The 27,918-nt window shown below is 45.8% G+C and overlaps 1 protein-coding gene across 16 annotated transcripts in view; it reads right to left on the minus strand.

Moving 5' to 3' along the window:
• PUM1 (pumilio RNA binding family member 1) overlaps nucleotides 1-27,918 on the minus strand; it is a 1,312,543-nt gene that overhangs the window by 806,932 nt on the left and 477,693 nt on the right. For all 16 annotated transcript variants that reach the window (XM_069623037.1, XM_069623034.1, XM_069623036.1 and 13 more), the window contains one exon: nucleotides 10,224-10,317. In XM_069623037.1, coding sequence (XP_069479138.1) covers nucleotides 10,224-10,317 — 94 coding nt within the window. The remainder of the gene's footprint in view (nucleotides 1-10,223; nucleotides 10,318-27,918) is intronic.

Below are 27,918 nucleotides of genomic sequence, written 5' to 3' on the forward strand. Positions count from 1 at the left end.
CTGCACCGCCTTGTCACCGTAGACTGACCACCCTTTCCTGAAACCGAAGCAGGGCCAGCCCCCAGGGCGTGGTTTCTTCGACACCGCCTCTGCCAATTTTGCCCTCTAGCACGTAAGGGACCTCATCGCCAAAGACGCAGAAGACTTGCCCTTGCGGGCTGAACCAACCTCCTATCCCAGATAGGACCCTTCGTTTAACCAGCAAATGAGCCACCGGGTACGGTCTTTGAACGTCTTCTGGGAGAACCCCTGGCAAATACCGCAGTTCTCCAAGGAGTGATTGGGGTACAGGCAATACAGACAGTCCGCATGACCATACCCTGGTTTGTTTGTTTTATTACTTGTATTGCGCTCCAGACCCCTAGGTATCAGGGCACATTGCATAAGATCACTCATAGCTTAGTTGCACGTTATAATAATCACATAAAAAATACAGTTAAGTTACACACCAAGGGCAATTATATACATACAGGTTATATACATACATGTAGTTCAGGGCAAATCTTGGAATTTATATACATACAGGTTGTATAGGACATATCGTGGAAAGGTCAGGGGCAGGGCGTTACTAATCACTCTTTCAGCCAACTTATAAAGTTCTGGCAGAATTTATGGCAGGATTCATCCTCTCGCAGAGGGAGAGGTAATGAATTCCAGAGTTCGGCTGCTTTGACGTGGAAGCTGCGACCCCAGACTCTAGCGAGTTTGAATCTTGGGACTGAAAGGCAGTTTGTGCTAGAGGATCTGGTGAGTCTTGTGGGAATTTTAGAGAGTCTCTCAGAGAGATATCAGGGTGCAGCATTGTTTAGACATTTATATGTTAGTGACGCAAATTTTAATTGCATTTTTTCATAGGTAGAAAGCCAATTGTTACATTTTCTAGTTTCGGAGATGTGCCCTCTCCTTGCGATTCCGAGTGCTGCTCTAAGAGCGTTATTCTGGAGAATCTGGATTCTATTGATGGTTGCCTTATTGGCACTGATGTATAAAGCATTACAATAATCCAGCTTTGACAGAATGGGTGTTCTAGCCAAGGTAATGCAGCTGTTGGAGAGGAAGGGTTTCCCTGCTTGGATCAGTTTACAAGTATATGCGGTAGCAGAGGCCATCACATTGATTTGCTTATTATATATAAGGGTGGAGTCCAGATAGACACCCAGGGTTTTCACCTCACTGGCGGCCGTAATGAGATTGTCAATATTGAAGGTGGAATAGCTGGGTCCCAGTTTTTGGAGAGTAGAGGTGGTGCCCAGGATGATCATCTGTTTCATCATCATTCAGGTATAGTCCATGGGTGGCCATCCATGCCTGGATGATGAGGAACACTATCCACCAAGGCCAACTCCTTGTCATAATCCCAGTAAGTGGAAGAAGGATCGGAGTATCATCTGCATAATTAGTGTAGGTGATACCAAGATGATCCAGATCGAAAAGGGGCTTCGTGGAAATGTTATATAGCATTTGAGAAACACATGAACCCTGGGGCTCTCCGCAAGTGATCGGGATGGGGTCTGCGGCTGCAGTAGGGGATAAGACCCTCAGTCCTGTTATTGAGAAAGGATTGTATCCATACTATAGCTTCCTCAGAGAAATGAGCAGCCTAATTGAGGTGGCTACAGAGGACCTTGTGGTCCACAAGGTCGAAAGCCGCTGAAAAGTCCAAGAAGAGTAGGAGGACTGGTTTCACTTTGTCCCTGAGCTCGTCGATCTGGGACTTTAGGTCTATTAATGCAGTTTCAGTTCCGTGCTGAGGCCTAAAACCAGACTGGCGCGCTCCTAGCAAATGTTAAGAGTCCAAGTGTTTCTGGATTTGAGAATATGCGTCTTGTCTATAATTTTCAGAAGAAAAGGTACCGTTGTGATTGGTCGGTAATTGGTGGGTATGGTCTGGTGGGTATGGTCGAATCTAGTGACTGTTCAAGTAAAGGAAGCACCCAAGATTCTTTGAGGTTACTTGGTATAGATCCTGTCGAAAATAAGGCATTAAGTCGAGAAGTCTGGCTGCATCTTTTATCGATTGGGCAGGGCATTTGTCTCTGACAGATGTTTAAGCGATAGGAAAGCTTTTTCAGTCTCGATGGAGACTTTAGAGAACTAAAGCGGGGGGGCATACAGTATTTCTGGGAGACGTGGAGGAGCTTTTATGAGGGGGAGTTATAGTAAGTGATGCTTTTTTCATGGCAATTTTGGCTTGTAAAGTGGTGACTTTGTTGGCAAGAGCTTGCTGTATGTTGGAGCACCAAGATTTGTCTTTTACAGTTGTCTGGCACTGGGATAGGAGCTTCCAATACACTCAGGATAACAAAGAACTCCTTTGTGATTGAGTTGGCTTGAGATATTCTGGTTTTTTACGTTTCGCCAACAGTATTTCGCTTTTATAGAGAGCAGTTATCTTACTAAGGTTAATTTTATTTTCATCGGAGGGTAATAGTCTACAAGATACCTCACATTGTGGACATAGTTTTGTTGTACTCATTCACCAAGGCCTCAACTCTGGCAGATCGTTGTGTGGGGAGAATTAGGGGGAGAAGATTGTCCAGGGTAATATTTTTTGTTCCTTGTAGGGATGGATGGGGTCCTCTGGGTAGGAATGGAGGTCAGTCTTTTAGTTGCAAGAGAGAAGGTCACTAGGTGATGGTCTGTCCAAATATTGGGGGGGGGAGATTGACGAGATAGCAAGGTTACAGTTGTAATCTACTACCCAGTCTAATATTCTTCCTTTATTGTGTGTAGGGTGGAACACTGAGTGAGGCCCAACTCCGTTAGAATATTGGCAATGCTGGATGCATGCGAGTCTTTAGGGTCGTTGAAACCCAAGTTGAAGTCCCCTAGTAAAACGACTTGGGGGGAGTGTTAAGTACTTGGACAGGATAGTAGATATATCCTCCTCAAAAGTGCCCATAGGGCCGGAGGTCTATAGATCAGATGGCTAGTGAGAGTCAGAGTCATTGACGGAGAGTTTGGCTATGAGACTTTCACAAGTTTTGATGTCGGGGGCTGGAGCTAATCTGATAGAGATTAGATTTGACAATAAGGGCTATGCCTCCTCCCCGTGTTTCACTTCTGTCAGATCTTAATATAGTGTATCCGTTAGGAATCGCTAGCATAAGGGCAGAGCCTGCAGCTGCATGAAGCCAGGATTCAGTAATAGCCAGGAAATCAAGGTTTTCAATTTGGATGAGGTTGGCTAGCTCGGTAGCATGGGTTATCAGGGATCTGGTGTTTATTAAAGCATCCTTGGCGAGAGGATTGGTAGATGTTGGGTCTATTATGGATTCCTTGACGGTGGGGTATTAGAGTGGGTATGTGGCGCATAGACCTTCTGCGGGTTATGTGGACTTTTAGCGCAGATGATATCAGGCGTTTCAATTTGCAGGGTGGTCTTTCTACGGTTAGTGGAAGGAAGAGTTCTAGTTGGTGGTTCATATAATTTGGCTAATCTAGAACGGATTCTTTAGTTTCTAGCAATAATATTGCATGATTGGCTGTCGTGTATGGGAGGGTGCTGTAATCTTGCAAAGTCATTAAGGTTGATTGGCGGTTGGGTGTGTGTGTGTCGGGGTAATCCTGGTCATTATGCCGTTCAGGCCATAGAGATAGTAACGAGCTAAAGGTGTCCTGTATTTGTTGGCTAGGAGTATTGTAATTAAGAATAAGAAGATCTGGAGCACGCATCCTGTTGGTGATGCAGTGTTAGATGTAAGCTTAAGGTAATATACCGTGGTCTAGGATATTTGTGGAGAGTCTTATAAGAACCCGTTCAAGGCAGCCAGAGGTATTCTAAGGCGGCCGGACTGATTGAAATTGCAAAGATGCAGTAGAATGGGCTAATTCGATTTGCTAACTATTCATCGAGATAGGCGTAAAGAGCATAAAGGGCTGAATCAATTATGTGAAGCAGAATAGGCTTATTCGATACTATAGGAAGCAAGGTGAGCTAGTTCAAGTTATGGACAGTGCAGTAAAATAGGCCAATTGAATTGTCTAAGGAGACAGGTGGGTTTGTTCAAATAAGATCAAATAAAGGCACATAAAAGCAAGTATAACAGAATAGGCAATTCAATACTGGGGCAGCACAACAGGCTGGTTCCAGTTACTGATAAAAGCAAATAAGGTAACACAGGTGGGTATAGCAGAATCAACTAATTCAATACTAGTTGTTGCAAAATAGACTGGTCCTAGTTACAGACGGTAGAGTAAAATTGGCTGATTCAATTGACTATAGTAGCAAGTGTTCAAGCTATTATGGTTACTATAGCAAGCAGGCTAGTTCAATTTGTGCGGGCGCAACAGGATAGTTGGGTCAGTTAGCACGCAATACAGTTGGTAAAACTAATTAGATTAACCGAGGCTATGATGATGAGTCTGTTCGCATCGACTAAGGCATAGGGTTTGTTAGCAGAATTACCATGTTGCACAATTTGCATGTTACAGTAGTCGTTAAGATTAGCGTGTGGTGCAGGCATGTCAAGGCAGTTCACGTGTACATAGTGTGATTAGCCCAACGAGCAATGTGGCTCGAGCAATTGGATTAGGCAGTACTTTTTAGGCTCTTAACGCAATGGTCGTGATGGGCCCAAGAGTAAGCTTAGTCTTGTGGTTGGTTGTGTGTGCCTTGTGGGGCGCTATACAGGTTGAGGTGACCAGGGGAATTGGCCTGTACCCTGTGCGTCCCTTGACAGGCACAGCACAGGCTGCGGTCCTTAGTGTGATGTCCTTCGTGCGACGGTTCGGCTTACGCCTTTCCGGCCTTTGATTGGCTGTGAAGTAGCACCAATTGCCAATCTGCTTGTGGCAGGAGGGTAATTGCAGTAGAAACAGAGGTAGAGCTGCTGGGAGTTGATTCAAAATGAGGTGGCGGCCATCATGGACTGGGTCTCACCTCGTGGGCATCAATGGTGGCCAGAGCGCCTTCGCGCGCAATCTGGATGTAAGTAGTACATGGCTGATAAAATAGGCATCTAGGAGATTCAAAGCACAAATAACTGATGGTGGTGCAGTCCACTATAAGAATCGAGCAAAGGATTGCTGGGGCAGATTCATGCCGGTGTATGGCCCATTGGTTTACCCGAGCAGCAAGGGCCTGCAGCAGGGTAGGTGGCACTGCTCCTGCAGTGGGATGGAGCTCCTGCTCCACTCTGACTCTTACGTGGACTGATGCTGGCTGCAACGGTAGGGACAGGCTGCGTTCTTGAAGCCACAGGTCTTGCATGGCTGGAACAATTTCTTCAGACCCACAGATAACATGATGGGCCTGGAACACACTGTAGCAATGAACCCGTAGAAAATTGGACGAACAAACAAATCTCGAGAGAACACGAGTTGATCCCAACAGTTTGGAGACAGTTGAAATCTGAAGGGAAGCCAAAGGTGTGGTCTATTTATACTGGACGTCCCATTGGTGCAGCCCAAAGCACCAATAAAGACGTTGATAGGATGCAGTGTCAAAGTTTTCCTTAGGACAATTGTTATATTAAAGTTACCAAGGTTTCCCAGCCTGACGGGAAATATTCACAGCATGTGAATCTATGAAAGATACAGTGCTAGAGACAGTATTACCCTGATCGCCCTTCCCAGGACAGCCTGGTAGGGTCCCTGGACCCTTCAGCTTGGGAGCCGGTAGCCTGGAAGGCCTCGGGCCAGCCGGAAACTGAATGCGAGGGACCCCAATCCATGCAACCCTGGGGAAGGAGTCTCATTCGTCATGGAGCTGCGCTGACTAGGTCCTGCCTTGTCCGGATGTTGGGGGACGCCCCCAAGGATGGAGGAAAGGGGACAGGATGAATGATTACAGGCAATTGTTCCATCTCTCTATCTCCAACACTCTGGACATCCTTGCCCCAGTCATGAGGATCTGCATGAAGAGTGTCTCCAAATGCAACTCTTGGTGCGATTCCGACCTGGCAGCCCTGAAACACAAGTGGCGAGTAAAAGTGGCAGGCATCCAGCTCATCCTCTGACAAACTGGCCAGCTGCTTACTCCAAAGGCAATACCGTCTCACCATCAGCTCCAAGAGGGCTCCTGTCGAAGCCTGCATCTCTGAAGCCACCAATAACACGGCACAGGGACTTAAAAATATTCAAGGAACTTGACAATCCTTCTGCAGTCTCATCCTCTTCTCCTCCCACCCACTTCTCCAAAACTCTGGACATCCTATCCTCTGTCTTCTGCTCCCGCTCCACCTCCACTTTCCTCCCTTGGTCCCCCTCTGCCCTCCCATTGTACCAGTTGAGATCTCAAGTTGTCTGCTCTATGAAAGTTTCCTCTAACCGGGTACCCCCCCCCCCCCCCCCGCTCCTCCAAAACCATCAAGGACAATATTGCCCATTTCACCCCAACCTTGGCTGATGACCTCTGCAACCACTCTTGACTCTGCAACCATTCTTGCCACTGGCTCCTTCCCACAACCCCTTAAGCACTCTTGTGCACCCCTTCCTAAAAAAGCAGTCTGCTAACCCTTCTTACCCTGCCAACTACAGCCCCATCACTATCACTTCTTTCCTGGGAAAACGCATGGAGAAGCTTGTCATCCCCCAACTGACCCTCCACAACGAAATGTCTGGCTGCCTCCATGACCACCAGTCCAGTTTCAGGGCATGCAAAGACACAGAAACTGCTCTGCTTAACACCTGTGAAGACCTGCTCTCTAACCTGGACCCAAACACTCCCTCCGTTCTGATCCTCCTTGATCTTTCGGCTTCCTTTGACACCGTCAACCACTCCATCCTCAAACCGTCTCCATACCACCTTAGGCATCACGCACAGAGTACTGGCGTGGCTGACCACCTTCCTTTCAAACAGACCATCCCAATTGCAAATCGGTCCTTTTCTCTTCTCCACCTCACTCTCTACCTGTGGAGTCCCTTAGCATATTCTATTTTATCGCCATGGCTCTTCAACAACTATCTGGCCCCTCTGGCCCACCTGATCTCCACCTTCTCCCCTCATTTCCAGTGCTCTGCAGACTACATACAGCTCTCCATTAAGCTCTCCTTCCTCGCTTATACTGGACTGATATTTTGGCCTGGTGCTCTGACAATGATCACTGCCTTAATGCCAGTAAGACCGATCCTTCTCATCGGGACTCCTGCCCCTTGGTCCATCAACCACCCTACCCCCCCCCCCCCCCCCCAACTACGGCCATCCTCCTTGGGGCCTCTCCCCTCACCCTCCTGTGAAGCAAAAAACCTTGGGGGTCATCTGACTTCTCTTGCTCTCCACACATCACAGACCTTGCCAAGAAAGTCCAACGTTCAGCTCCACCTCTTCAGTCATTCTATCTTTTCTCACCTTCCTCCAGAAGCGCAACTTCCCCAGAGCCCTGGTTCTCTCTAGCCTGGACTACTGCAACAGCATCTCCCTTAATCAGTCTCTTCCACCCTTCGCCCTCTTCAAATAGTCCAGAATAGGACTTCAAGACTTATCCTTGGCCCCGGGACCGCATCTCTCAAGCCCTAAAGTCTCTCCACAGACTCCCGGTGACTTCAAGGATCACATCCAAGACCCTTTGCATCATCTACAAGGCTGTCTGGGGCCAGGGACCTTTCTACATCCAGCTTTCCATCTCTAAATACCTCCCGGCTAGAGTTCTTAAGTCCTTTGGCTCAAACTCTCTGCTGGTCAAATGTTTATCCAAGCAGCGAGTGGGAGGTAGATCCCTTTCCTCAGCAGATTCCTTCCTTGGAACAGCCTCTCTGCCCCCCTCACAATTGAGGCAATGATCTTAAGTTCCGGAAATGTCTCAAGACCTTCCTTTTCTCCTCTTCCTTCGCTCTCCCCCTCCCTTGCGAACATCCCTCTGCAACTGAGACCTAGTGCCTTTGACTTTATTGTTGCGTTTATAGTTTACAGAAAACCTTAAACATACAAAACTATTTTTAGAAAAGTGTTTTCAATGACAAAAATTCATCAATTCTTTAAAAATACAACCAATATATCCAATTCCACCTAGCCCAGTACCATCTAAATGTCTTAAACCACATACAAAGTGAGATACATTTGGTCTTCTACATCGGTATCACAGGTCAATCGGCATACAGTCAAATTCATAGCATCCAATAAAAAAAGAAAAAACCTTAAATTGCAAAGTTCTTTATTTCCAATTCTGTTACCCCTTGCAGAAATTCATTAAGGGCTAGAACCAGGGAGATATTGGTCCCCTGCATAAATCTACTCCAAAGGAGATTAACTAGAGTCTACGTTTTTATCAACTTATCCTTAAAACGCTCGAGACGCATAGCCTCTAAGTAAGGAAAAGTAAGAACTAAATGTCTCCAAAGAATCTTTAGCCCCACAGAATCTACATGGTCTCTCGGTAAGCCCAGGCTCTAACTTGGGGTGATCGTTACAATGTTTAGACCTTTCAAAGGTCGGCATCTGGTTGAGCCTAAAGCGCATATAGCCCGTTCTTCCCTTGGACCAGGGAAACGATACAGCAGAATACATTCTCTCGCATGCACAAATTTAGCATATTCACTGTACGTGGAGCAGGAAGTTAAACATTCAACAGTCTCGACCCAATCAGCCCTAAAGAGTGCCTTCTTCACCATTCCCGGACGTTGGGTGAGATCTTCTGCAGTTAGTCCCAGGGAAAGCAACACCGACTTCATTTAAGAACAGAACCTTTTCACAGATGGAACAGAATCAGCACACATAACCACTCCTGAGCTGTTTCCACACATAACTTGCTTTAAGAGATATTAGAAAGAGCTCATGGCGTATAACCACATTGGCCACTGCCAAGGATAAGCCCAATATCTCTTTCCAAAGTTTCCCTTGTATGCCTTTCGAGTCATACAGGGGCCAAACCACCCCCTACCAGTGCTCCCAGGATCACTGGCCCTCAGGCACCCTTCACCCAACTAGCCCTACTTGGTCCACTACCCGGTTCATTGCACTTTTCCTCCCTTGCCCATCTATTTTCTCCAGCACTTGCCTACTTGAAACCCCAAGCACTTGCTCACCCACCACACCCCCCTCTTGGGCACCACCTCCCACAAAAGTCTTCCTCTCCCGCACCCCTGCACTTACTACCTTGTCTTGCACTTGCACAGTAGGATTGTCAAAAGGCCAATATAACTTGTCGTTTTTGTAATTTTCTTTTCCTAATTCCACATTTGTCTTGTGGTGCCTGGAAATGTGTGTGTACAAGTGCCATACAAATGTCCACTAAAATAAAAAGAAAAAAAATCAGGCAGGTCCATGCCAACTGAACTGACTAGAAGACATTGAGCAGGCAATCATAATGATGCATTCTGGCATTATTTGAGCGTGGAGCTAGCTTCAAGAAGCAACTTACTGCTTGACAGAAGGTTACAACAATGCAAATACACAACAGTGCAGATGCATACCAGAGCTCTTTTCAGAGGCAACAGAACAGATGTACAGCAGGGGCTAGGATCCAGAGGGGCACAGAGAAGGGGTACAGCTGTACATGGTGGTGGGGGGAGGAGAGAGTTGGACGGTGTCCAGTGAGTCTGGTGGCATGGACTACTGGCAAGAAATGTTAACTACGAGGACAACTAAATCAGCCAAGCATGGCATTACTTGTAAAATAGTGAAATTGATTTATTCTGGTGTCCTAACTGGGACTAAACTGGTCAAAATGTGTTGAGCCACTAATCCCCCCATTATCACATTTTGAATATGCAAAGGGGAGAACAGAGGTTGGGCATGCAGTTTATCGGAATGCTGATGGAACAAATATGCCGTCTGAGTCTTAACTTTTTTGCAATATCTGAAATTACATCAGGAGAACAATATGCAGAATGCTAACATTGATGCAGTTGGCTGCATCAATATTCTGAAGTTTTTTTTATTTCTATGGGGGTGGGATTGTGTATCTATTAATGGTACTGCTTGGCTGTAATCCAGGGCTCTGGTCAGGTCTACTGGGTGGGAGTTCCTTCCGGAGATCAGCCAGCTGATGGTTGAGCAAGTACAGCAATGAACTGTGGAAGCGCAGCTTCGAATAAGAAAGCCAGGTGTGTTGCTTTATGAATCAGGTAAGGACATCCCAAAAGCACTGGCCAAGAAAAGCGTAAAGCATTGGTCTGTGCTGCTTACCAAAAAGAGAACCTGGAGTTCAGAGTCAAGCTGTATTCTAAAGTAGTATATGTAAGTGTGGTAAGTTAAGGTTAATAGATTCATTAAACAATCTGGCTCATAGCATGCTACCATGAGTCCACTCACTGAAAGGAAGGGATGGAATGCAAGTACTCACCTATATGAGGCTGGTGGGCTGCTGCTAATGCATACTGTTGCTGCTGGGCTGCCGTAAGCTGTTGTACAGCGAGGGCATTTGGTCTTTGGAACAGCTGTTGAGAAAAAAAATTGCTTTAACATTCACAATATCCAACTCATTAAAAAATAACCACTACCCAATTCCTCTGTCAGTCAACTGCACCAATATTTGGGACGTAGCCACCCCACAAAAGCAGGTTGTACATAAGGTTATTTAAAAAAAACTAAAAGTAACAGGCTCTAGGGATATTAATTTGAAAAGCATAAATACTTCATAGAAAAGACAGATATTTACCATGTCTCCCACCCTCGTACACTAGAGAGAAGGATATGCATGCAAGGTAGAATGTTTGCAGAAAACCTAAGATTGACAAGCAAAGGAGGAAAACCATCTCCGGTTCCGGAAGCACCTCAAGACCTTCCTCTTTGCATCTGCCTTTGCCCCCCCCCTCTCCCTTGCTGATCTGCTCTCTTGGCACTGTGCATCTGGCCACCCTCCATCCCCTTAGCCCAGTTACCAGCTTACCTGCCACCCTTCTGCATTGCCTCCCGGCCACCCCTTGCACTGGGGACTGTATCTGTACCCATACAGTCACCCATCTTTTAATGCACTTATTAGACTTATCCAGTTCTCTTGCCGTAAAGGCAGCACTTGCCACTTGCTGGCTGCACTACCACGGTTTATTGCTCCATTATGTATTTTATTTGTATTTATTATTATTTATCCTTTGCTCTGCATTTCCACTCTTCCCCCTTCCATACACTTTTCCCCTTTCCGTTTCCCATGCACTTGCACGATCTCAATGTCACTGGGCCAAGTAAGATCGTTTTGTTCTCCCCTGTCCCATTCCCTTGCCGCGCTCTGAAACACTTGTGTACGAGAGCGATACAAATAAAATATATCAAAGATTACTCCGTCAGTGGAGGCTCAGTTGAAGTTTCTCCGCGACTGTAGGTTATTACTGAGAACACTAAAGGGAGAAGCAGTAACTATGTGAACCAGGTCAGTCTCATTTGGGTTTACAGCATGGGATTTGTATAAGTCAACTAGCACTCTTTCCGCTTAGCAACTAGATTGCATTTAGAGCACCAGGACTCAATATATCCAGCAGTATGTGTGCATGGAAGTAGGTCTTCACTTTAGTAAACCTTTTCCAGCCAAAGGCTATATCCCTTCAGTGGATATTATATTAGCTGCAGCAGAATTCAAGTTTCCAAAGTCCTCAAGTGAAATGCACAGTCTAATTTTTTTTTCTTGAAATTCTGGGACATGTAGTTCTTACCTTAAGATGGAGGAATTAAAACTCAAGTCCATAATTTTAAGAAATAAAATCAGGCATCGATGGCTCTCAAACATGCAATCGGGAAACTGGAGAGCTCAGGTGACTCATAGCTAGATCAAACAGTAGTTTTCATTAGTGACCATCAATTCCAAAGAGGTTAGATTGATCATCCCTGCAAAACTAGAAAGTAATGGCTTTCAAGGCAGTGCAAATCAATGACATTCATATTGCCCCAGAGGAAAATATTGCCCCAATGGCCTAACACCACAAGCATAACCTGTCCTTTTCGAGCACATTGACTACTATGGCAATAGACTTAAATGAACTAGCCCATGAAAGAACTGCACCGAATTCAAGTGTAGAACCAAACTGGTAATGGCATCAGACTGTTTGGGAGGAATTCAATTTGTGTGGATTCTGCAATTTCCTTCAATGCGACCAACACTATTTTTGCTTTTTCCTACTCTATTTTGGACCACAGAGATGTAGGCCTTTACAGACACTCAAGCGTGATGAGTGCATAGTAATGTAGGTCATTATTTGCAAACATGAAAGTTTGAGAAAAACAGCAAAAGAAAATGTAGAATATCTGAATGTGTGTCTTTCTGGGCTTTTGGAAATTCCCTGTGTAAAAGAAACAGGAAAATTATGGGAATGCTTAGTGTTCTTGTTAAATGGTGTTGGTTCTGCCGAAAGCATATGGGTGGGAGGACTCGACAGCCTCTTAAGGGTTTGATAAAAAATTAAATTTCCCGATGGTGGTCAAGCTGGGTGTGGGGAGGGCATGCAAATGTACACATGTGAGGGTTTGCAAGTTCTAGACTGCACTTTCTCCTTTGAATGCCTTAGCTACGCCTATACGTTACTGACCAAAGTTTATTATTATTTATAGCAGACTGACTGAGGGATACCCCACAAACTATTGCTGGGTGACAAAACTTGAAAATGACTGAGAAATAGGGATGTGCCGAGCTCAGCCATTCTGGGGTGCTTTAGGTTACTAGGTGAAGGCTATCCAGCCGCCGTGTTTGGGACATACCAGTTTTATCTAGCTAAGACAATGGGACTTTTGGTAAAGCAAAAAGCATGTCATGGGGAGAGGACAGACGCCCCTCAGGAGGGTTGGAACATAAGTCAACACGAATGCAAAGCTGAACCGCAAGTGCTCCATCACGTGACGCCAGACAGGTATGAATATAAACAACGGACTACTGCAAGAATACAAAAAGGGGGGGGCCTTTGACTTGGGAAGCTGGGAACAAATACGCCGACGTATGACACTTCAAATATATGGCGGGGAGCGCTTTGAGGGTGTAGAATGGCAGCTGACCTAGAGGGTTAGAATACGATGCTGTTCGATCAACGTTTGAGATCTCAAAGATAAGCCTTCCTTCACTGGAGGTCTGTTGACTGACTGATAACATTCCTAAAAATAAACTCTGGTGCACCAATATACAAAATGCCCTGGCGGGCAAAATTAGCTTGCTCCAAACCAAAAATGCCAATAAAAAAGCCTCCCTGCTCCTGCCAACGGAGCCCACACCTCAGTCACAGTTTCCTCTAAACCAGCCTAACATACCTCACACATTTAGCTTCAGACAAATAACTATATTAGAGACAGAAAAAATCATACTATCTTTAAAGCCATCGAACTGCAAAGGAGATAATTGCCCTGCCACATTATAAAAGATGCAGCTAGAGACCTAGCCCCCTTCATCTCTAAACTCATCAATGCATCCTTTAAGTCTAACCTAGCGCCTAATAACCTAAAACAATCTTGGGTGCTCCCCTTGCTAAAAAAACAAACACTTGACCCCGCAATGCCGACAAATTACAGACCCATCACCACCGTCCCATTTCTGCTTAAAATCATTGACAGAGTAGCTTACCTGCAAATTCAGGACTACTTAGAAACCAACAATTTACTAGGCTCACGTCAATCTGGCTTCCATTCCCTTCATGGTACTGAAACAGCCCTGATTGACCTTAAGACCCAAATTGACGAGTTGAAGGACAATGGCAGATCAGCTATGCTACACCTCCTTGACCTATCTGTGGCCTTCGCCTTGGTAGATCACGCAGTCTTATGCAATCACCTCAGTTCCGCTGCTCATTTTTCAAGTGATGCCATAACCTGGGTACAATCCTTCCTTGCAAATCGGACAATGAGTCTTCTCCCCCGTAGCAGCCGCTGATCCCACACAAGTTTAATGCAGTGTCCCTCAAGGATCATGTGTATCTCCAACGATGTATAACATCTTTACTAAACCTTTGTTTGACAAGTTGGACGGACTGGGTGTCATCTACACTAATTACACAGATGACACTCAGATCCTTATACCCCTTTCGGGCAACTTCTTGGAAGACACGGCCTTAGTAAATAAGATATATCTCCTCATTCAGGTATGGATGGCATCTAATGGCCTCTGCCTGAATGACGACAAAACTGAGTTACTGATCCTCGGCTCAGAGTTGGCCATCAAAAAACTTGACCCGAACTATGCCTCATTCAACATCGACAATGTCATCAAAGTGATGCCTGCAGTCAAAACCCTCGGGGTCTATCTCGACTCAGCGCTCACCTTCAAGAAACAAACTCATTAGCATCTTCCACTGTATAAACTTGTAAATTGATCCGAGCATGTAGACCATTTCTAACTGAGACCAGCTGCATTACACTAGGCTAATGCACTCATCATATCCAAGCTGGATTACTGTAATGCTCTATATGCAGGATCTAACAAGTATATCCTTGATAAACTCCAAACTCTCCAAAATAACGCGATTAGAGCAGCTTTAAATATTCCTAATAGAGCTCATATCTCCACCTCCAGAAAAAATATCCATTGGCTAAAAATCAGACAGGATTGCCCTCAAAGCCCTCTCCCTCACCTCTAAATGTCTTAACAACATAGCTCCCCCCTACCTGGCAAACAGTCAACAAGAGAATCTCAAATTGTCCCACTAGAATGACCAATGCCTACACCTTAGTGGTGCCCAGATGCAAAAAGAGTACAGCTGGTGGCTCCAGTTTTCCGGTTATAGCTGCTCAAACTTGGAACAGACTCCCTCTTGATCTCAGGATGGACCAACCCTACCCTAGCTTCAGGCGGAAAGTCCTCACCTGGATACGTTCCAATGACACTTAGCTCGACCTCCCCACTGCCACTTGCTCTAGAGACCCCCGATGATTGTAACGAGATTAACTTGTTTTCTGGTCAACTAGCTTTAACTGTTTCTTCGCACTTGCACCTTGTCTCTTATTTGTACTGTATAACTATTTCCTGTAACCAAGTTCTCAAGTATCCTTGTACAAGTATCCTTGTATTGTCTGCGCCCAGCTACCCTTTGGGTTTGGTTCTGCGCTATACCAAATAAACAAACAAACAAAAAGACCAAAAGTTTGGCTCGTGATTGTTCTTAGATGGGCATTTGCAAGGCACTTTATTTACACAGTTACTTGCATTATTTTGCAGCTGCTACCTCTAATGGTCAGTTAGTACTATTAGAGCAGTGCCTAGCAAATGCCTATCCTATGCCTACACTAAAGCCAAAACTGTTGGCATTGCAAATACTTGTTTTTATACTTCCCTTTGCCTTCATTTGCTTTAATATGTTAGTGTTATAGCAAACTGGTCAGTTTGAAACGTAAAGTGTTGGTGCTCTGCAGTCAGAGCAGCCCAAGGTGAATGTGCACATGTTGATAATATATGTTTAGTAGCTTACTTACCTGTGATTTTAATTGATAAGTGTTTGTTCAAGGCCTAATAAAATGACTTTCTATACATTAACTTGAATTGCTAAGAGTTCTCAGTTTGTGCTTAACTGAAGCCTGCGCCCCACACACTCAAGTTCAACCTTTACTACTCAGTCGCACTATATTTAAAGTTTAGCTAGCTAGATAGACCTTAATGTCTTTTCCAGTTCACCAGAATAGGGTGGCCTCTGAAGCTGTCCATAGGCATAATTCTGAAAAACCATTTTCGTAGGTGCTCAGCAGTGGGATAAGGTGATTGGTACTGTGAAGGGTCAATGGAGTTATCTGATCGTGATAGGTACACAGATGTCCAAGCTTTGACAGTCTTAAGCTTGTTAACATTGATATAACTGATCAATCAGAAAACACGCACTAATGAAAACCTGTCCATGCAAAAAGAAGATGGTGCAAAAAATGCGCCAGAAAAGGGTTTACCTACCTCTGCAGAGATTAATGGTTCACTGGGTGTTTGGAAATTTGCTTTACCTTTATCCGTAGAAACAAAAGTTGGTGCAGGGCCTAGTGGTACCAGGCCTGTGCATGTGTCTCCTGCAGATGATACAAGTGATGAAGTGGATATGAATGAAACTGATAACGCAGAACACTTCTAATGTTAATACTGTCAATACTGCAGATGCTGAAGCTTTACTGGGTAGACACAAATATCAACGATATTGAAGTAAAGATAGCTAAAATGGATTAAAGGAGAAGGAATGCTAGTAATAAGGCTTACTGGGGGGTTTAGCTCCTCTAGAAGGTATGTGAATTATTCTGAGTCCTCCCATCATAAAGGTTTAAGGATTTGTTGGCTATATATGATGACAAATAATAGCAACAGATGGTTGACTGAATTATAATTTGCTTGCGAGGTGCACAAGGTTGTAGATACTGAAAATGTTGCTTGGATCCTTGCCAGGTTTCCACAGAGTGGGTACAGTACCATTATGGAGTTCCTGAAAGCGGATTCAAAGATGTTAAGCTTAAACCATAACTGCTCCTAAAGTTTGGGAAGACTCCTAGCCAATACATAAAGATGTTTATAGGCCACAACAAGGGGAATGTCACTTGGCTCACGTATGAGTAACTCCCTCAAAAATGTATGTGGGTGGGTTGAAGGCCACAAAGTAATCACTATTGCCGGCATGATTAATCTGGTCATGCTTGAGCAAATTTGTGCATCTTCTTACACAGAACAAACACAAATTGCGCTGATTTGTATTTAAATCCTAAGAAATGCCAAAATATGACATTCCCCCTGGCCTCCCCCCACCCAGGCAAGGAGATCCCCTTCTCCGCCCCACCCGCTCCCCCTAGTTTTGCTAATGGGGGGAGGGGGGGGATTAACCCCGCCCAAATCCCTCTTTTGCCTGCCCACCACCCCATTTGCAGCACACAGACACACACAGACCCCCACATTCACTCACCATACACTCCCGTGCCCGTCAGCCCCTGTGCACAATCATGTTCGGCAGGGGGGGGGGGGGGGAAGATGACAGTTCGATTTAGTGAGACCGCTCTGTTTGGACACAGAACAGTCTTTCTAAAAAAATGTTTTTGTTCTTTCTATTACCGAATATCAAACGAACTGTGGCAGATTTCTCATTGGTAAATCCGGAAGAGCTTGCCAGAGTTCATCTAAGGCCCACCAAGTTGGCTGATGCCCCCCGCCCACCCTCAAATTCCCCCAGTAATGCCTGTCACAGTAGCAATAAACAGAGTGGTTAGGATTCATGCGAGTATTCAGATGCAGGTTCATGGTAGGGTTTGGCTCGAAAATGATACTGAAGAGTTAAGTCTTGTGGATGATACAGCAGAAGAACAAGTTATTTACCAACTGGTAACGTTCATTCGACTGGATGTTCCTCCAACGTATTCCAAATCTTTGGCATGTAATGTACACAGCTGTGGACATTACATGACAGATGTGGTATACGTTGAGGGACAATTCATTCGAAAGAGGCTGTACTAGGTCCCAGACAGAAAAAGTCTGCTTCTGCAACTACGATCTAGGTACAAGGCCCAGCAACTGAATGGGACTAGGAAGATATGTTGCCTGAAGCCCTAGTGATTAGTCTGAATTGCAAAGTTCCCTTTCATCCAGGGAAGGACTCAGTAAATGAGCAGTGCGTCAATCATTTGAAGGCCTCAGGAAACAGCCTGTTCCCGCTCAGAGGATGAGATGTTTAGGAAACCGAGGATTATTTTTGGGTAGATGGGCTGATGTACCTTGAGCCCATAGTTCCCCGCTGGAGACCAAACAGGTGGTTGTTTCCCTGTCTGCGCAACTTACACTTGGCACATGAAGGCCACCATGTAGGTCATCTTGGAACAAAGAAGCCTATGGAGAGGTTGAGCAGGTTTTTCTACAGGCCTAAGATGGGGGGCCAGATAGGAAACTACTGCAGGTATTGCCCCACTTGTCAGGCAAAAATTGAGCAAATGGCCAAACTCCTTTGGAACTGCTACCTGTAGTAGGTATGTCATTTAAGAGGGTAGGGATTGACATGATTGACCCCTTGACTCTCATACATGCTCTGGCAGCAGGCTTATTCTGGTGGGTTATGCCACCAGCTATCCTGAAGCCAGCCCACTAAGAACATTAACTGTTAAGTCTGCTGCTAGGGAAGCTTTACTAGATTTGACATTTCTAAATATGTTGTGTCAAAGGCACAAACTACATCCAGCTATATGATAATGATAGTTTACTTATACAGCGCCTATACACCATGCGTTTCAAAGCGCTTCAAGGCTCGGGCGGGAACAAGGGAAAATACGACATTCTTACAGGCCATTAACAGTAAGGATGTGAAATTAACTATCGTACTCGGCATGACGACATTTCAGATAGGCAACTACCGTACAAGGCCTGACGACATTTCTGGTAGAGCCGAAGAAAAACAAAAAGGTTAGGGAGAGGGTTGCAGAAAGGGAGGGGAGGAACAAAACAAGCAACTATCACCATGTGGAAGGAATGTGGGTTTTTCTAGTTTGACAAACCAATTAACTGGTAGAGACATTGAAAAGCCTGGACTTTTAGAGCACTGGCGAAGTGGGACCTTTTACCATATCTTTTAGACTAGAGTTACGGCACAAAAAGGAGTTGAGTTTAGCCCCTTGGCCGTCTTTTCGTACACGCACAGAGGACTCTAGCCTCTCCCCCCCCCCCATTAAGGAAGCATGGAAAATCCCTTTACTTCACCTACCTTAAATGTGGTGAACTATATGTTGGGTCAGAAAAAGAGGATTGCTCTCATGATGGCTGAGGTGAATGACAAGTTACAGGCTGGTCAAGCAGTAGTAAAGAACTGATAGGACCATAAGACTTGACTGGTTTGTTTTTCCCCTGGCCATGAAGTGGCACAAGTCCTAAAGCCTTACAGGATAAGTGATCAGGAACTTGCAGTTTTAGACCGAATAGGTGGGGTCAACTATTTAGTGGACTGGGGCGCCCCAGAGAGGCTCCAAAAGAATTCCATAGCTGAATGTTTTCAGCCCTAGCGTGGCGATGGGAACCCTTGTTTGGGATCAGACAGAGAATTTGGCCTCTTCATGACCTGTTACAAAGCAGACCTTCAGATGGCTTCTTTGAGGATGTTGTCAAATTGTCCCTTCAGCAGCAAAAAGATGCCAAAACTATAGCAACCCCCTAATTGGACTAGGGAGGTGGGCTGGTTAATCAATACACACCAATAGGGGGCAGGCAGTATACCAATGGGTGTGGCCACGCCTTAGAGGGAATGCCATCCCTTAGCAGGAAAACTGGTCATCCTCCACTATCCCAGGAAGCCAAGGTCTACAGTAGTTATTTAGGGATTTCACCAAATCACTGAGAATGGTTCACCTGGCATGCTTTCCGACAGTGCTGTTACCTTAACAAAAACCAATGGTGTGATTCATCTCTTTTCAGATTCTGATAAAAGTCAAAACCCTGACATGAAGACGAAGAGAGCATGCACAAATGCCACTCACCTGCCAGCAAAGCCAAGCTGCAGAGGGGGTGAGAATATGACCATCACACGAAGGGCAGAGGAATTAGAAACCGTGAAAGTATCCGAGAGCCAGAGAAGTGCTGAGCACGAGAAAGAGGACCCCACAAGGGGACAAAACCGGAGACCCTGCACCAAACTGGGAACCCCTAGTCACCGAATGACTAAGAAACTGAAACACAGGTCCAAGTACTAGAGACATTTTTTTTATGTCATGTCACTGGCAGAAGCCCTTGGGAATATTACGATGCGGCTAAAAGCCTCAGAAACGCTACACAGTAAGTTGAGAATTCAGTGTGGGTCAGATGCCACCCAACCGGGCAGGAAGCCCTCAACCATTTTATTTATAGTTTTGTTACTTTGTAATTATTGGATTAGGCTCAGGCTAGAGAGGTTTCTAGAAAAAGAGCAGCTTTACTTTTTATACGACATCCTGACATACACCTTTTTGGACTCTTTTCTGTCTTTGGGTAAAGGGACTAGAGCGATCTGTTTAGAGCAGGGTGTTGCACCAAAATAAAACTATTTACCTCACACCACAATGACTTGTGTGTATACTGATGCTGACTTGCACAGAGTACAAATACTTGCAGAGTACAAAGCTCTAAATGCTACTGCCAAGACACTATGCAACCAGGTATCCTGAAGCCATCGCACCATGGACCGTGACTGCCAGGTCTGTTGCTAGGGCCTTACTTGTCCACAAACTGATGCACTGGCGGACAAGCTTTGTTTTGCCAAGTACCTAAGCACCTTTGATCTTACTTTAGTGAATTGGCAAATATATCTATGTGCCAAGGAGAAGACTGCATTCCCCACACCTGAGCGTCTTTACCAGTTCACAGTATTGTCCTTAAAGTTAAAGACTGTACCTGCTAAATTTCCGAGTTTGGTCAATCATGTCCTGAGGTGGCTTAATGAATTTTGCATGGCATATCTTGATATTGTAGTTTTTTGTCACACTTAGCTACAGACTGCATTGCCGGTCCACTTGACCATAAAGGCAACCAAATGCCAAATTTGACAAGGATCAGTGACCTACTGTAAGATGCCATTTTGTCTTCAATGTTCGCGCAGAAGCTCAGCCATTTTGGCTTATTGTTAAAGAGGGAGGCATACACTCGCGCTGGGAAAAGTGTTTGTGCTGGGAATGAAGTTTCATATTGCACATCACAAACATGTGGGAAGTAAGCATGCAAGGTCGCCTGTGAGCGATGGCAAGGGGTTTTTTTGTCAAGGAAGAGATAAGGTGGGGAGGTGTGTCTCCGTCAACAAGCCAAGGCTATGCAAACGTTCCACTAGGTAATATATTGCACGCAAGGAATGATTAATCTTAAACCTTGAGGCTGTGTCTAGACATGGTTAATGAACAAAGAATAAGGAGCATTCTATAAAATATGTACACATTCTTTGCTTGTTCTAGTATAGGTTTGCCTTAAATTGTGTTTGCGGCATAGAGGATAATTTTGAAAAGACAGAAGGGCATTCATTTATTTCTGTGTGCGTCCTCTTAAATGCCTCTCCAAAAGTGATAGCCTGGGATGTGAATAATCAGTCCGAACACCACCATTGGCATAAGGTTGGTGGGGTAAGATTCAGCCTCTAGACAGCAAAGTACACATTTCAATCAAACCCTAGGTGGGACTTTGTGCCACTCAGTATTACAGGAATTCTATGGCAAACAATGGCACATAGCGACCCGTTTGACTGCTTAACCTTTACCTAAAAAAGATTCTTGGTCTGAGGAGCGAGAGAAAGCACTTCAGGGCTTAACGGGTTCATTGTGGCACTCCCCTGTTCAAGGAACCTGACCATCCCAGACCATATATAGTGCAAACTGACACCTCAGATATTGGAATAGGAGCGGGTCCTCTCCCAGCTAGATGGAAAAGGCAGGGACCACTCGGCCTCATCTGTCAGCTTAAGCACAGACTCGAGGTGGGCCACCATGGAAAATGCATGTTTTGCCTTTGTGCCCCTTCACCTCCCCTCACTGCAAAGTCCCAGGCAGCCGGTGGGTATATGGAAATTGAGTAGGGTACCTGTATGCAGGGCCCTTTTAAGTTGGATGGCTTGGTTTCCGACATATCTGATGCAGTCTTATTCTAAATCCAGAACCAATGGGACCTCTCTATCCACTCCATGGTGGGGTAGGGGGGCATATATCTAAAACACACTGGCAAAACTAGAGAGATCAGCAGAGATGTGAGTAACACGGGCATGTGCTGTGTTAGGGAGAATTCTCATTACTTTGCTAATTCCCTTCAACCTTAGAGACCCCCTCCCCCAGCTTGACTTTAGGATTTATACCTTCTCTTGGATAAACTGTTCCCAAGAGTAGTAAAGTGAATATGACTTTACTTCCATTTTTCTCTCTGTAGACCCAGCACACACCATTTTTCAGCCAAACATAAATGCACAGAAATGCTCTGGTGCGTTATCCAAGTGATCAACCAGTCCCCAAGAAGGGGGAACAGAGATCTTACCCTCACCAAATGTGAACAGCGGTGGATCTATAATCTAGATACTGTGAAACGTGGCCTCAACATTACCGTCTAATGGAGTGTGTTTATTTAGGCTTCCATTCGGATCCTAATACCGATGAAATCAGTCATTAAGAGTCACCCACAACATTAGTGATTGCAACCTTAATAGCACTCCAGAATGTATCTAATGATAGTCTCTTTAGGACCACCTATCTTAAGTGGTTTCATCTGTTAAATTGGGTACCATACACACTGCCCACATAAAAACGACACATTATAGATGGACCATGTTAAGGATACAGGCTAATTGGTTATCTTACACACTGCCTACATATAGACTGCAGATGGACTACGTGGCTAATTACACTGATTATAATCCTCTAAAAAAATACAGGACATACAGGTTGAAAAAGATAGGACACTAGGTTTTTGCAGTAAACTCAGTTGAGAGCCGATAATTGCTTCCAAAAAAGCCAGAGCTCTCACAATGATACTGGACTAATCACATATAACAGTATATACGGTAAGCAGCTACGAGATGCTTGTTCTATAAATACCCCTTTAGCTCAGGATCGAGCTCAAATGAATTATAGACAAAATGTTTTTAAAGCGCCATACTGACATACATATAAAATGTTTTTGTGCTTTCCTTGATACAACACATCAGCATATAGCAGGTCACGCTCTTTTTCTTCCCTGTCATGTGACGGGAAGAGAGTTAAATAGCTCAAGTTCAGTACGCAAACTTTTCTAACATCACAGAATGGCTGTCGGGAGTAAACACGGCATGAAACTGATTAACTGTTCTAATGCAATGTGTTTTCTTCTTTCTTCTTGGAATACAACAATTCCAACAGTGTGAAAACTCGTATGACTTTGGTGCTCAGCATCCATGAAAGAGGAATTTTAAACAGCATTAGTTGTCATTTTAGATAAATTTCACAACACCGCTAGCCCGCCATTATGAGAAGCAGGCTCACAATTCCAGACTGGAAAAGCTCTGTCTATTCTTTGCAAATCTAGATATGAACCATAAAAAGGCAAAAATTTAAATATCGCCTTTCTTTGAACCACCGATTGCTATATAGCAGTATTTTTTAAACCAGAATCTTAATTAATCCTTCCTTTAACAGACATTGACTGTTGAAAACCAGTATGCTCAGGGGTCACTGCCCCAACTGATGACACCGTCTGGTGCATAGAGATATTACAAGCTCAAATGATATGCGAGCAACCAAACTACTTGACACGCAAGTTACAGATACATCTCCCTGTCATCAAAGTTTCATGTGCTAGAAGTAATATTAACAATAAAGTAAAAAAAAGGACAATATAAAAAAATCCCATACCTTTATTTTTAGGTTACTGGACGCTACTAATCCAGCCAATATATATGCTCAGAAGTCCCAAGTCATATTATTTGGACAGCAGTGTTAGTGATGTGGTCGATTCTAAAATATTACGAGTCATCACCTTCAAATCTAGTTCAGTATAGCATCTCTTTTCATTAAAAATGTTTTATGTATTTTTTTAGATTACTGTTTCTACCGCTGAGGAACGAAATTCGCCTTCTTGAATAAATTATATATGTCCTGAAGATGGCCCAATTATTAAATTGATGTGACAACCCAGGAGAGGGTCTAGTACATGTTGTAAGGGCCGAAACATGTCGACTGTAAACAGGAATCAATGTTTTTTTTACGATCTCTTGCACATAACTCACCAATGGTTATGTTTGAAGACAATTTAATTCAGTTACCCCATTAATATAAACTTATGGTTGTATGTAAGTGGTGTATGATTATTAATAGATTTATGTTATTTTTTTAGATTGGTTTTATGATGAAGAAAATAAGTATGTTACCAAAGCTGTGTGATACATGGAAATGCCTAAATTGCTCTAGGAAGTTGATCTACGTAATGTGAAAGTAGATCCAGATCTTGTGTGCAGATGAGACCGCATAGAGAGGAGTAGTCAATCTGTTTTACTAGTTCACCAACTATAAATTCTCCCCAATATACAGTTTGACCCCCCCGCCACCCCCTTGTTAACAAAAATAGGGGAGCACCCAATTCAATAACTCCTGGCTCAGAAGCCACCAGAGCTTGGATTTCGCTGACCCGACAGGCAGAAGTAAGACCTACCAAAATGCTGTCTTAATGGTGACCAGCATGAAGTCCGTGGACGCCACTGGCTGAAAAGTTTTATGCGCCAAGGTACCCAACACTATATTAAGGTCCGACACGGGGTGTGGCCTCTTGATGACTCTGAACCATCAGACAGGCGGATGAGAAAACGTCCTCCTCAGAGTTCCAGTAAGCTCTGATGGCAGCCAAATAAGTTCGGCATGAGTCTATTTGCACCCCTGAGAGTGCGAGGTGTGCTGAAAAGGATAGCAAGAGAGGATCAACCTCCTTCGACTCACCCCAGTGGCAAAACCTAGTCCACTTGGCTTTTGTACTGGCTCCTAGTAGCATTCCTCATAGCCCCCTGAATGACATACAGGTTCGCCTGCAAGAGGCACAGATGCATCAGTGTGACCTGTTCAGGGACCACGCTGCAAGGGCACAGGCTGAGTAGCTGCGAGAACCATGGCCTCGCCGGCCACCACGCAACTCTCAGAATGATGCTGAGGTGCCGGGGCTCTTACCTTGCAGATCACCCTGTAAACCAGTGGAGTGGGAGGGAAGGCATAGGAGTTCCTGCTGTTCCACTGTTTCTGTAACGCATCGCCCAGCGAGCCTAGACACTGTCCTTTCCAGGATGCGAACTGAGGGCACTTCCCGTTATACCAGGTAGTGAAGAGGTCCACCTGAGGGTGATCCCAAGGACCTGATCATTCAATTGCCTTTTGTAATAGTCTGCCCCCAGCCTGCTCGTCTCCATGTTCGATTTCCCCGGGAAGTGGATCACTGTCAGGTGAATGTCGCTCATTAGGGCCCATTCCCAGATGGTGACCGCCAGCGTGCACAGAAGGGACCAGGTGCCACCCTGCTTGTTGACGTAATACATGCTGGTGGAGTGGTTTGTCTGAGGATCATTTTGCCACTGATGAGGGGTAGGAAGGCCTTGAGGGCCAGCCAGATGGCCTTCAGCTGTAGACATTTGATATGGGCCTGCTGGTCCTGAAGGGACCAAACACCATGGACGCTGTGGTCGTCCAGGGTAGCTCCCCAGCCCTCCAAGGATGAATCTGGGGTGATGGTAACCTGCAGTGCTGGTTGTCGGAAGGGCCTGCCTACCCTCAGATTGCAGTCCGTGCTCCACCATACGAGGTCCTGCTGTAGGAAGAGAGGAATGCTGACTAGTTCTGCCTGTGAACCCCACTCCTGAATCCATGAGGCTGTGAAGTGCAGCTGTAATAGAGTCTTGCATAAGACACTGCCAGAAGACATGCCACCATGATACCCAAGAGGTGTTGGTACCACCATGCTGAGGTCACCTCTCTGCTGAGAAAATTACACGTGTGGCCCTCTTGATGGCTGTGATCTTGTCATCCAAGGCACTCACTCTGAACTCTTATCCCAGATGAGGTCCAGGAACGTTAGACTCTCCATCGGCTCCAGCTGAGATTTGAGATTGATGGAGTATCCCAAGTCGTGCAGCGCGGAGAAGGTATGATGAACCGCCTCCGGGGATCTTGCCCTGCCGAATCAGTCATCTAGGTATGGATAGACATGGTGACCTTGGGCCCTGAGAAGGGCTACCAATGCGTTCATAAGCGTGGTAAAGACTCTTGCGGCTGAATTGAGGCCATAGGGTAGAACTTTGTATTGGAAGTGGAAGCCCATGATCCTGAACGTAAGGCAGGACTGATGAGGCTGCCAAATTTGAACGTGTAGGTAAGAGTCCTTCAGAATCAGGGAGTAAATCCAGTCTCCCTTGCAGTGTGTCTGCAATAAGCGCTGGGATAACGATTTTGAACTTTTGAAGCGGGAGAGAGAGAGGTTCACGGTGGAAAGGTGCAACAACTTTCAAGACAACCTGGTTCTTATTGTGTATGGCGAAAATCCTGCAGTAGAAGCCTATACCCCGCTGGGGGGCTGGGACATCTTCCACTACCTGGGTCTCTACGAGCAATCACATTTCTGCCAACAGAGTTGCTGTCCCAATCTGTAGGAGGAGAGGGAGGAACTGGTAGGTAGTAGCCTGAGAACACTAATGATAGGATCCAGGGGTCCGCGAACATTGCGTGCCAATTCTGCGCGTGGAGGGCAAGCCCGCCCCCCACCGGAGACACGTGGACCCGGAGGGGAGTGTCATGCCTTTTGTCCCTCGAAGGCTGAGGGGGACTGAAAGAAGCCCTTATTCACCGTCTGTGCCGTTTGCAGCAGTGTTGAATCCGATATGGGTCCGGCTGGCTTGACCGTCGTTCTTGGCAGCTCCGGAACCCGCCAAATGCCCCGACCCTTATTGGAACGCTGGTGCGTTTGACTGTAGGCCTTGGGCGAGGGCTTTGTGATGATGGATAAAGATTTCTCAGTTCGGGAACTGCTGTTCTTATCGAGCTCAACGGTGGAGGAATGAAAGAGGTTGCTACCTTCGAATTAAAGGTCCAATATGCGTTCCTGGACGTCCAGTTTGAACTTGGTAGCCCGGAGCGTCCTGTCCGTAGCTACGCAGATGGCCTGAGATGTCAATATGTGCCACCTAACGCCATGATGTCATGAGCCACCATCTTTGCTTCGGTCAGCCTCGCCTTAAAGCGTGCCGGACTGTACACTGGATGTTCCGCAAGGAAGTCAACTATTTACCGCCAAAGCCTTTGGTTAACTGCTGCAAGCATGGCATCCGCATTAGACTGACAGAGGTGCAGTGAGGCGTTGGAATAGAACTTTCCATAAGCCTCCAAGATCTTATCCTCCTTGCCTAGCAGAGGATAAGGTGGCCGATGAAGACTGTGGCTTCGAGTATATGGAAGCCGCAGCAATCACAGTGTGTTAGCGGGTGAGCCAACAACAAGCGTGTATCCCCCTCCAACTGCCTATACTTGGCATAGAGGCACCTGTTGGTGGGCAGCACCAGATGGGGTTTCAGCCATCCCTTTTTGGTTTTTGGTCAAGGCTATAACATCCTTCTGCATCAGAATCCCTGTGGAATGTAGAGTGAGGACTTCAGCCAGGGCCCTCGCCTCAGGTTGTAGAAGCCCCAAGTATTCAGCCAAACCTGCAAGTCAATCATGGAAGGACTTGACTGACGGTGTGTCGGAGTCGTCGTCCTCATCGGTGTCCACCAGGGTTCCTGATTGGTCTGGCGCCGGTGGAGGAGTGTTGGGAGCTGTAGGCGAAGGAGTGTTGGGAGCTGTAGGCGAAGGAGTGTTGGGAGCTGTAGGCTGAGGTGTGGGGACCGGAGCCGGAGGCTGCTGTGGAACCGCTGGAACTGTAGGATGTAGCGGAGCCGGAATCAAAGTACCCAGCATGGGCAGCTGGGGATGCACAGGGGCCTGAGGCACCTGAGCCATAGGATGAATGACTATGGGTGTTGTCTGAGGGACTGGAGGCAGCATGTCCCTGATCACATCCCAAAGAATGGAGCCCATCTGAGGGGACCTAATCAACATGACGAACTTCTCAAAAAAGCTGTCCACGCAGGCTTTGGGGGTGGCAGGTGGTGGTATTGACGGAGTAGTGGGCGTCAGCTGGGGTTTGTGCGCACTCTGCATTGATGGTTGCAGGGGGTATCTGCCCTGTGACATAGATGGATAAGCTCTAGGCAACGTACCTGGTGAAGACCAGTCCCACCTGGACACCATCTCCTAACTGGTCCCCAAATTGGGTCAGAGTTGGATGAGCAGCAATCTTGGCTGGCGCGGCAGCAATCTTATCGAGCTGCATGCAAAATGCCTGCATCATGGTGCCTGGCTCAGCACCGGCCTCCTCCTGGACTCTTGCCGGTGGGGCTTGAGGCCTACCCTGCACCTCAGTACAAGATCTGGTAAGCGTAGTGCCCTCGGCCGAATCTCCGGTAGTGCTGCATACAGGCGTTCCCTCAGACATTTGTCCGGTAGTAGCGCGTAGCCCCTCGGGTGGACAGCTGGTATAAAAACCTTGCGGTCCCTCAGCGCCATCTCCGGAAGGATCTAGCGACCAGTGCTGAATGAGCCTTGGTACCTGTGCTGGTGTGATGACCTGAACTGTCCCTCCCGCTCGGACATTTCCCAGG

Source organism: Ambystoma mexicanum, chromosome 11 (genome assembly GCF_040938575.1).
Source record: "Ambystoma mexicanum isolate Mex_15411 chromosome 11, UKY_AmexF1_1, whole genome shotgun sequence".
Classification (NCBI taxonomy): Eukaryota; Metazoa; Chordata; class Amphibia; order Caudata; family Ambystomatidae; genus Ambystoma; species Ambystoma mexicanum.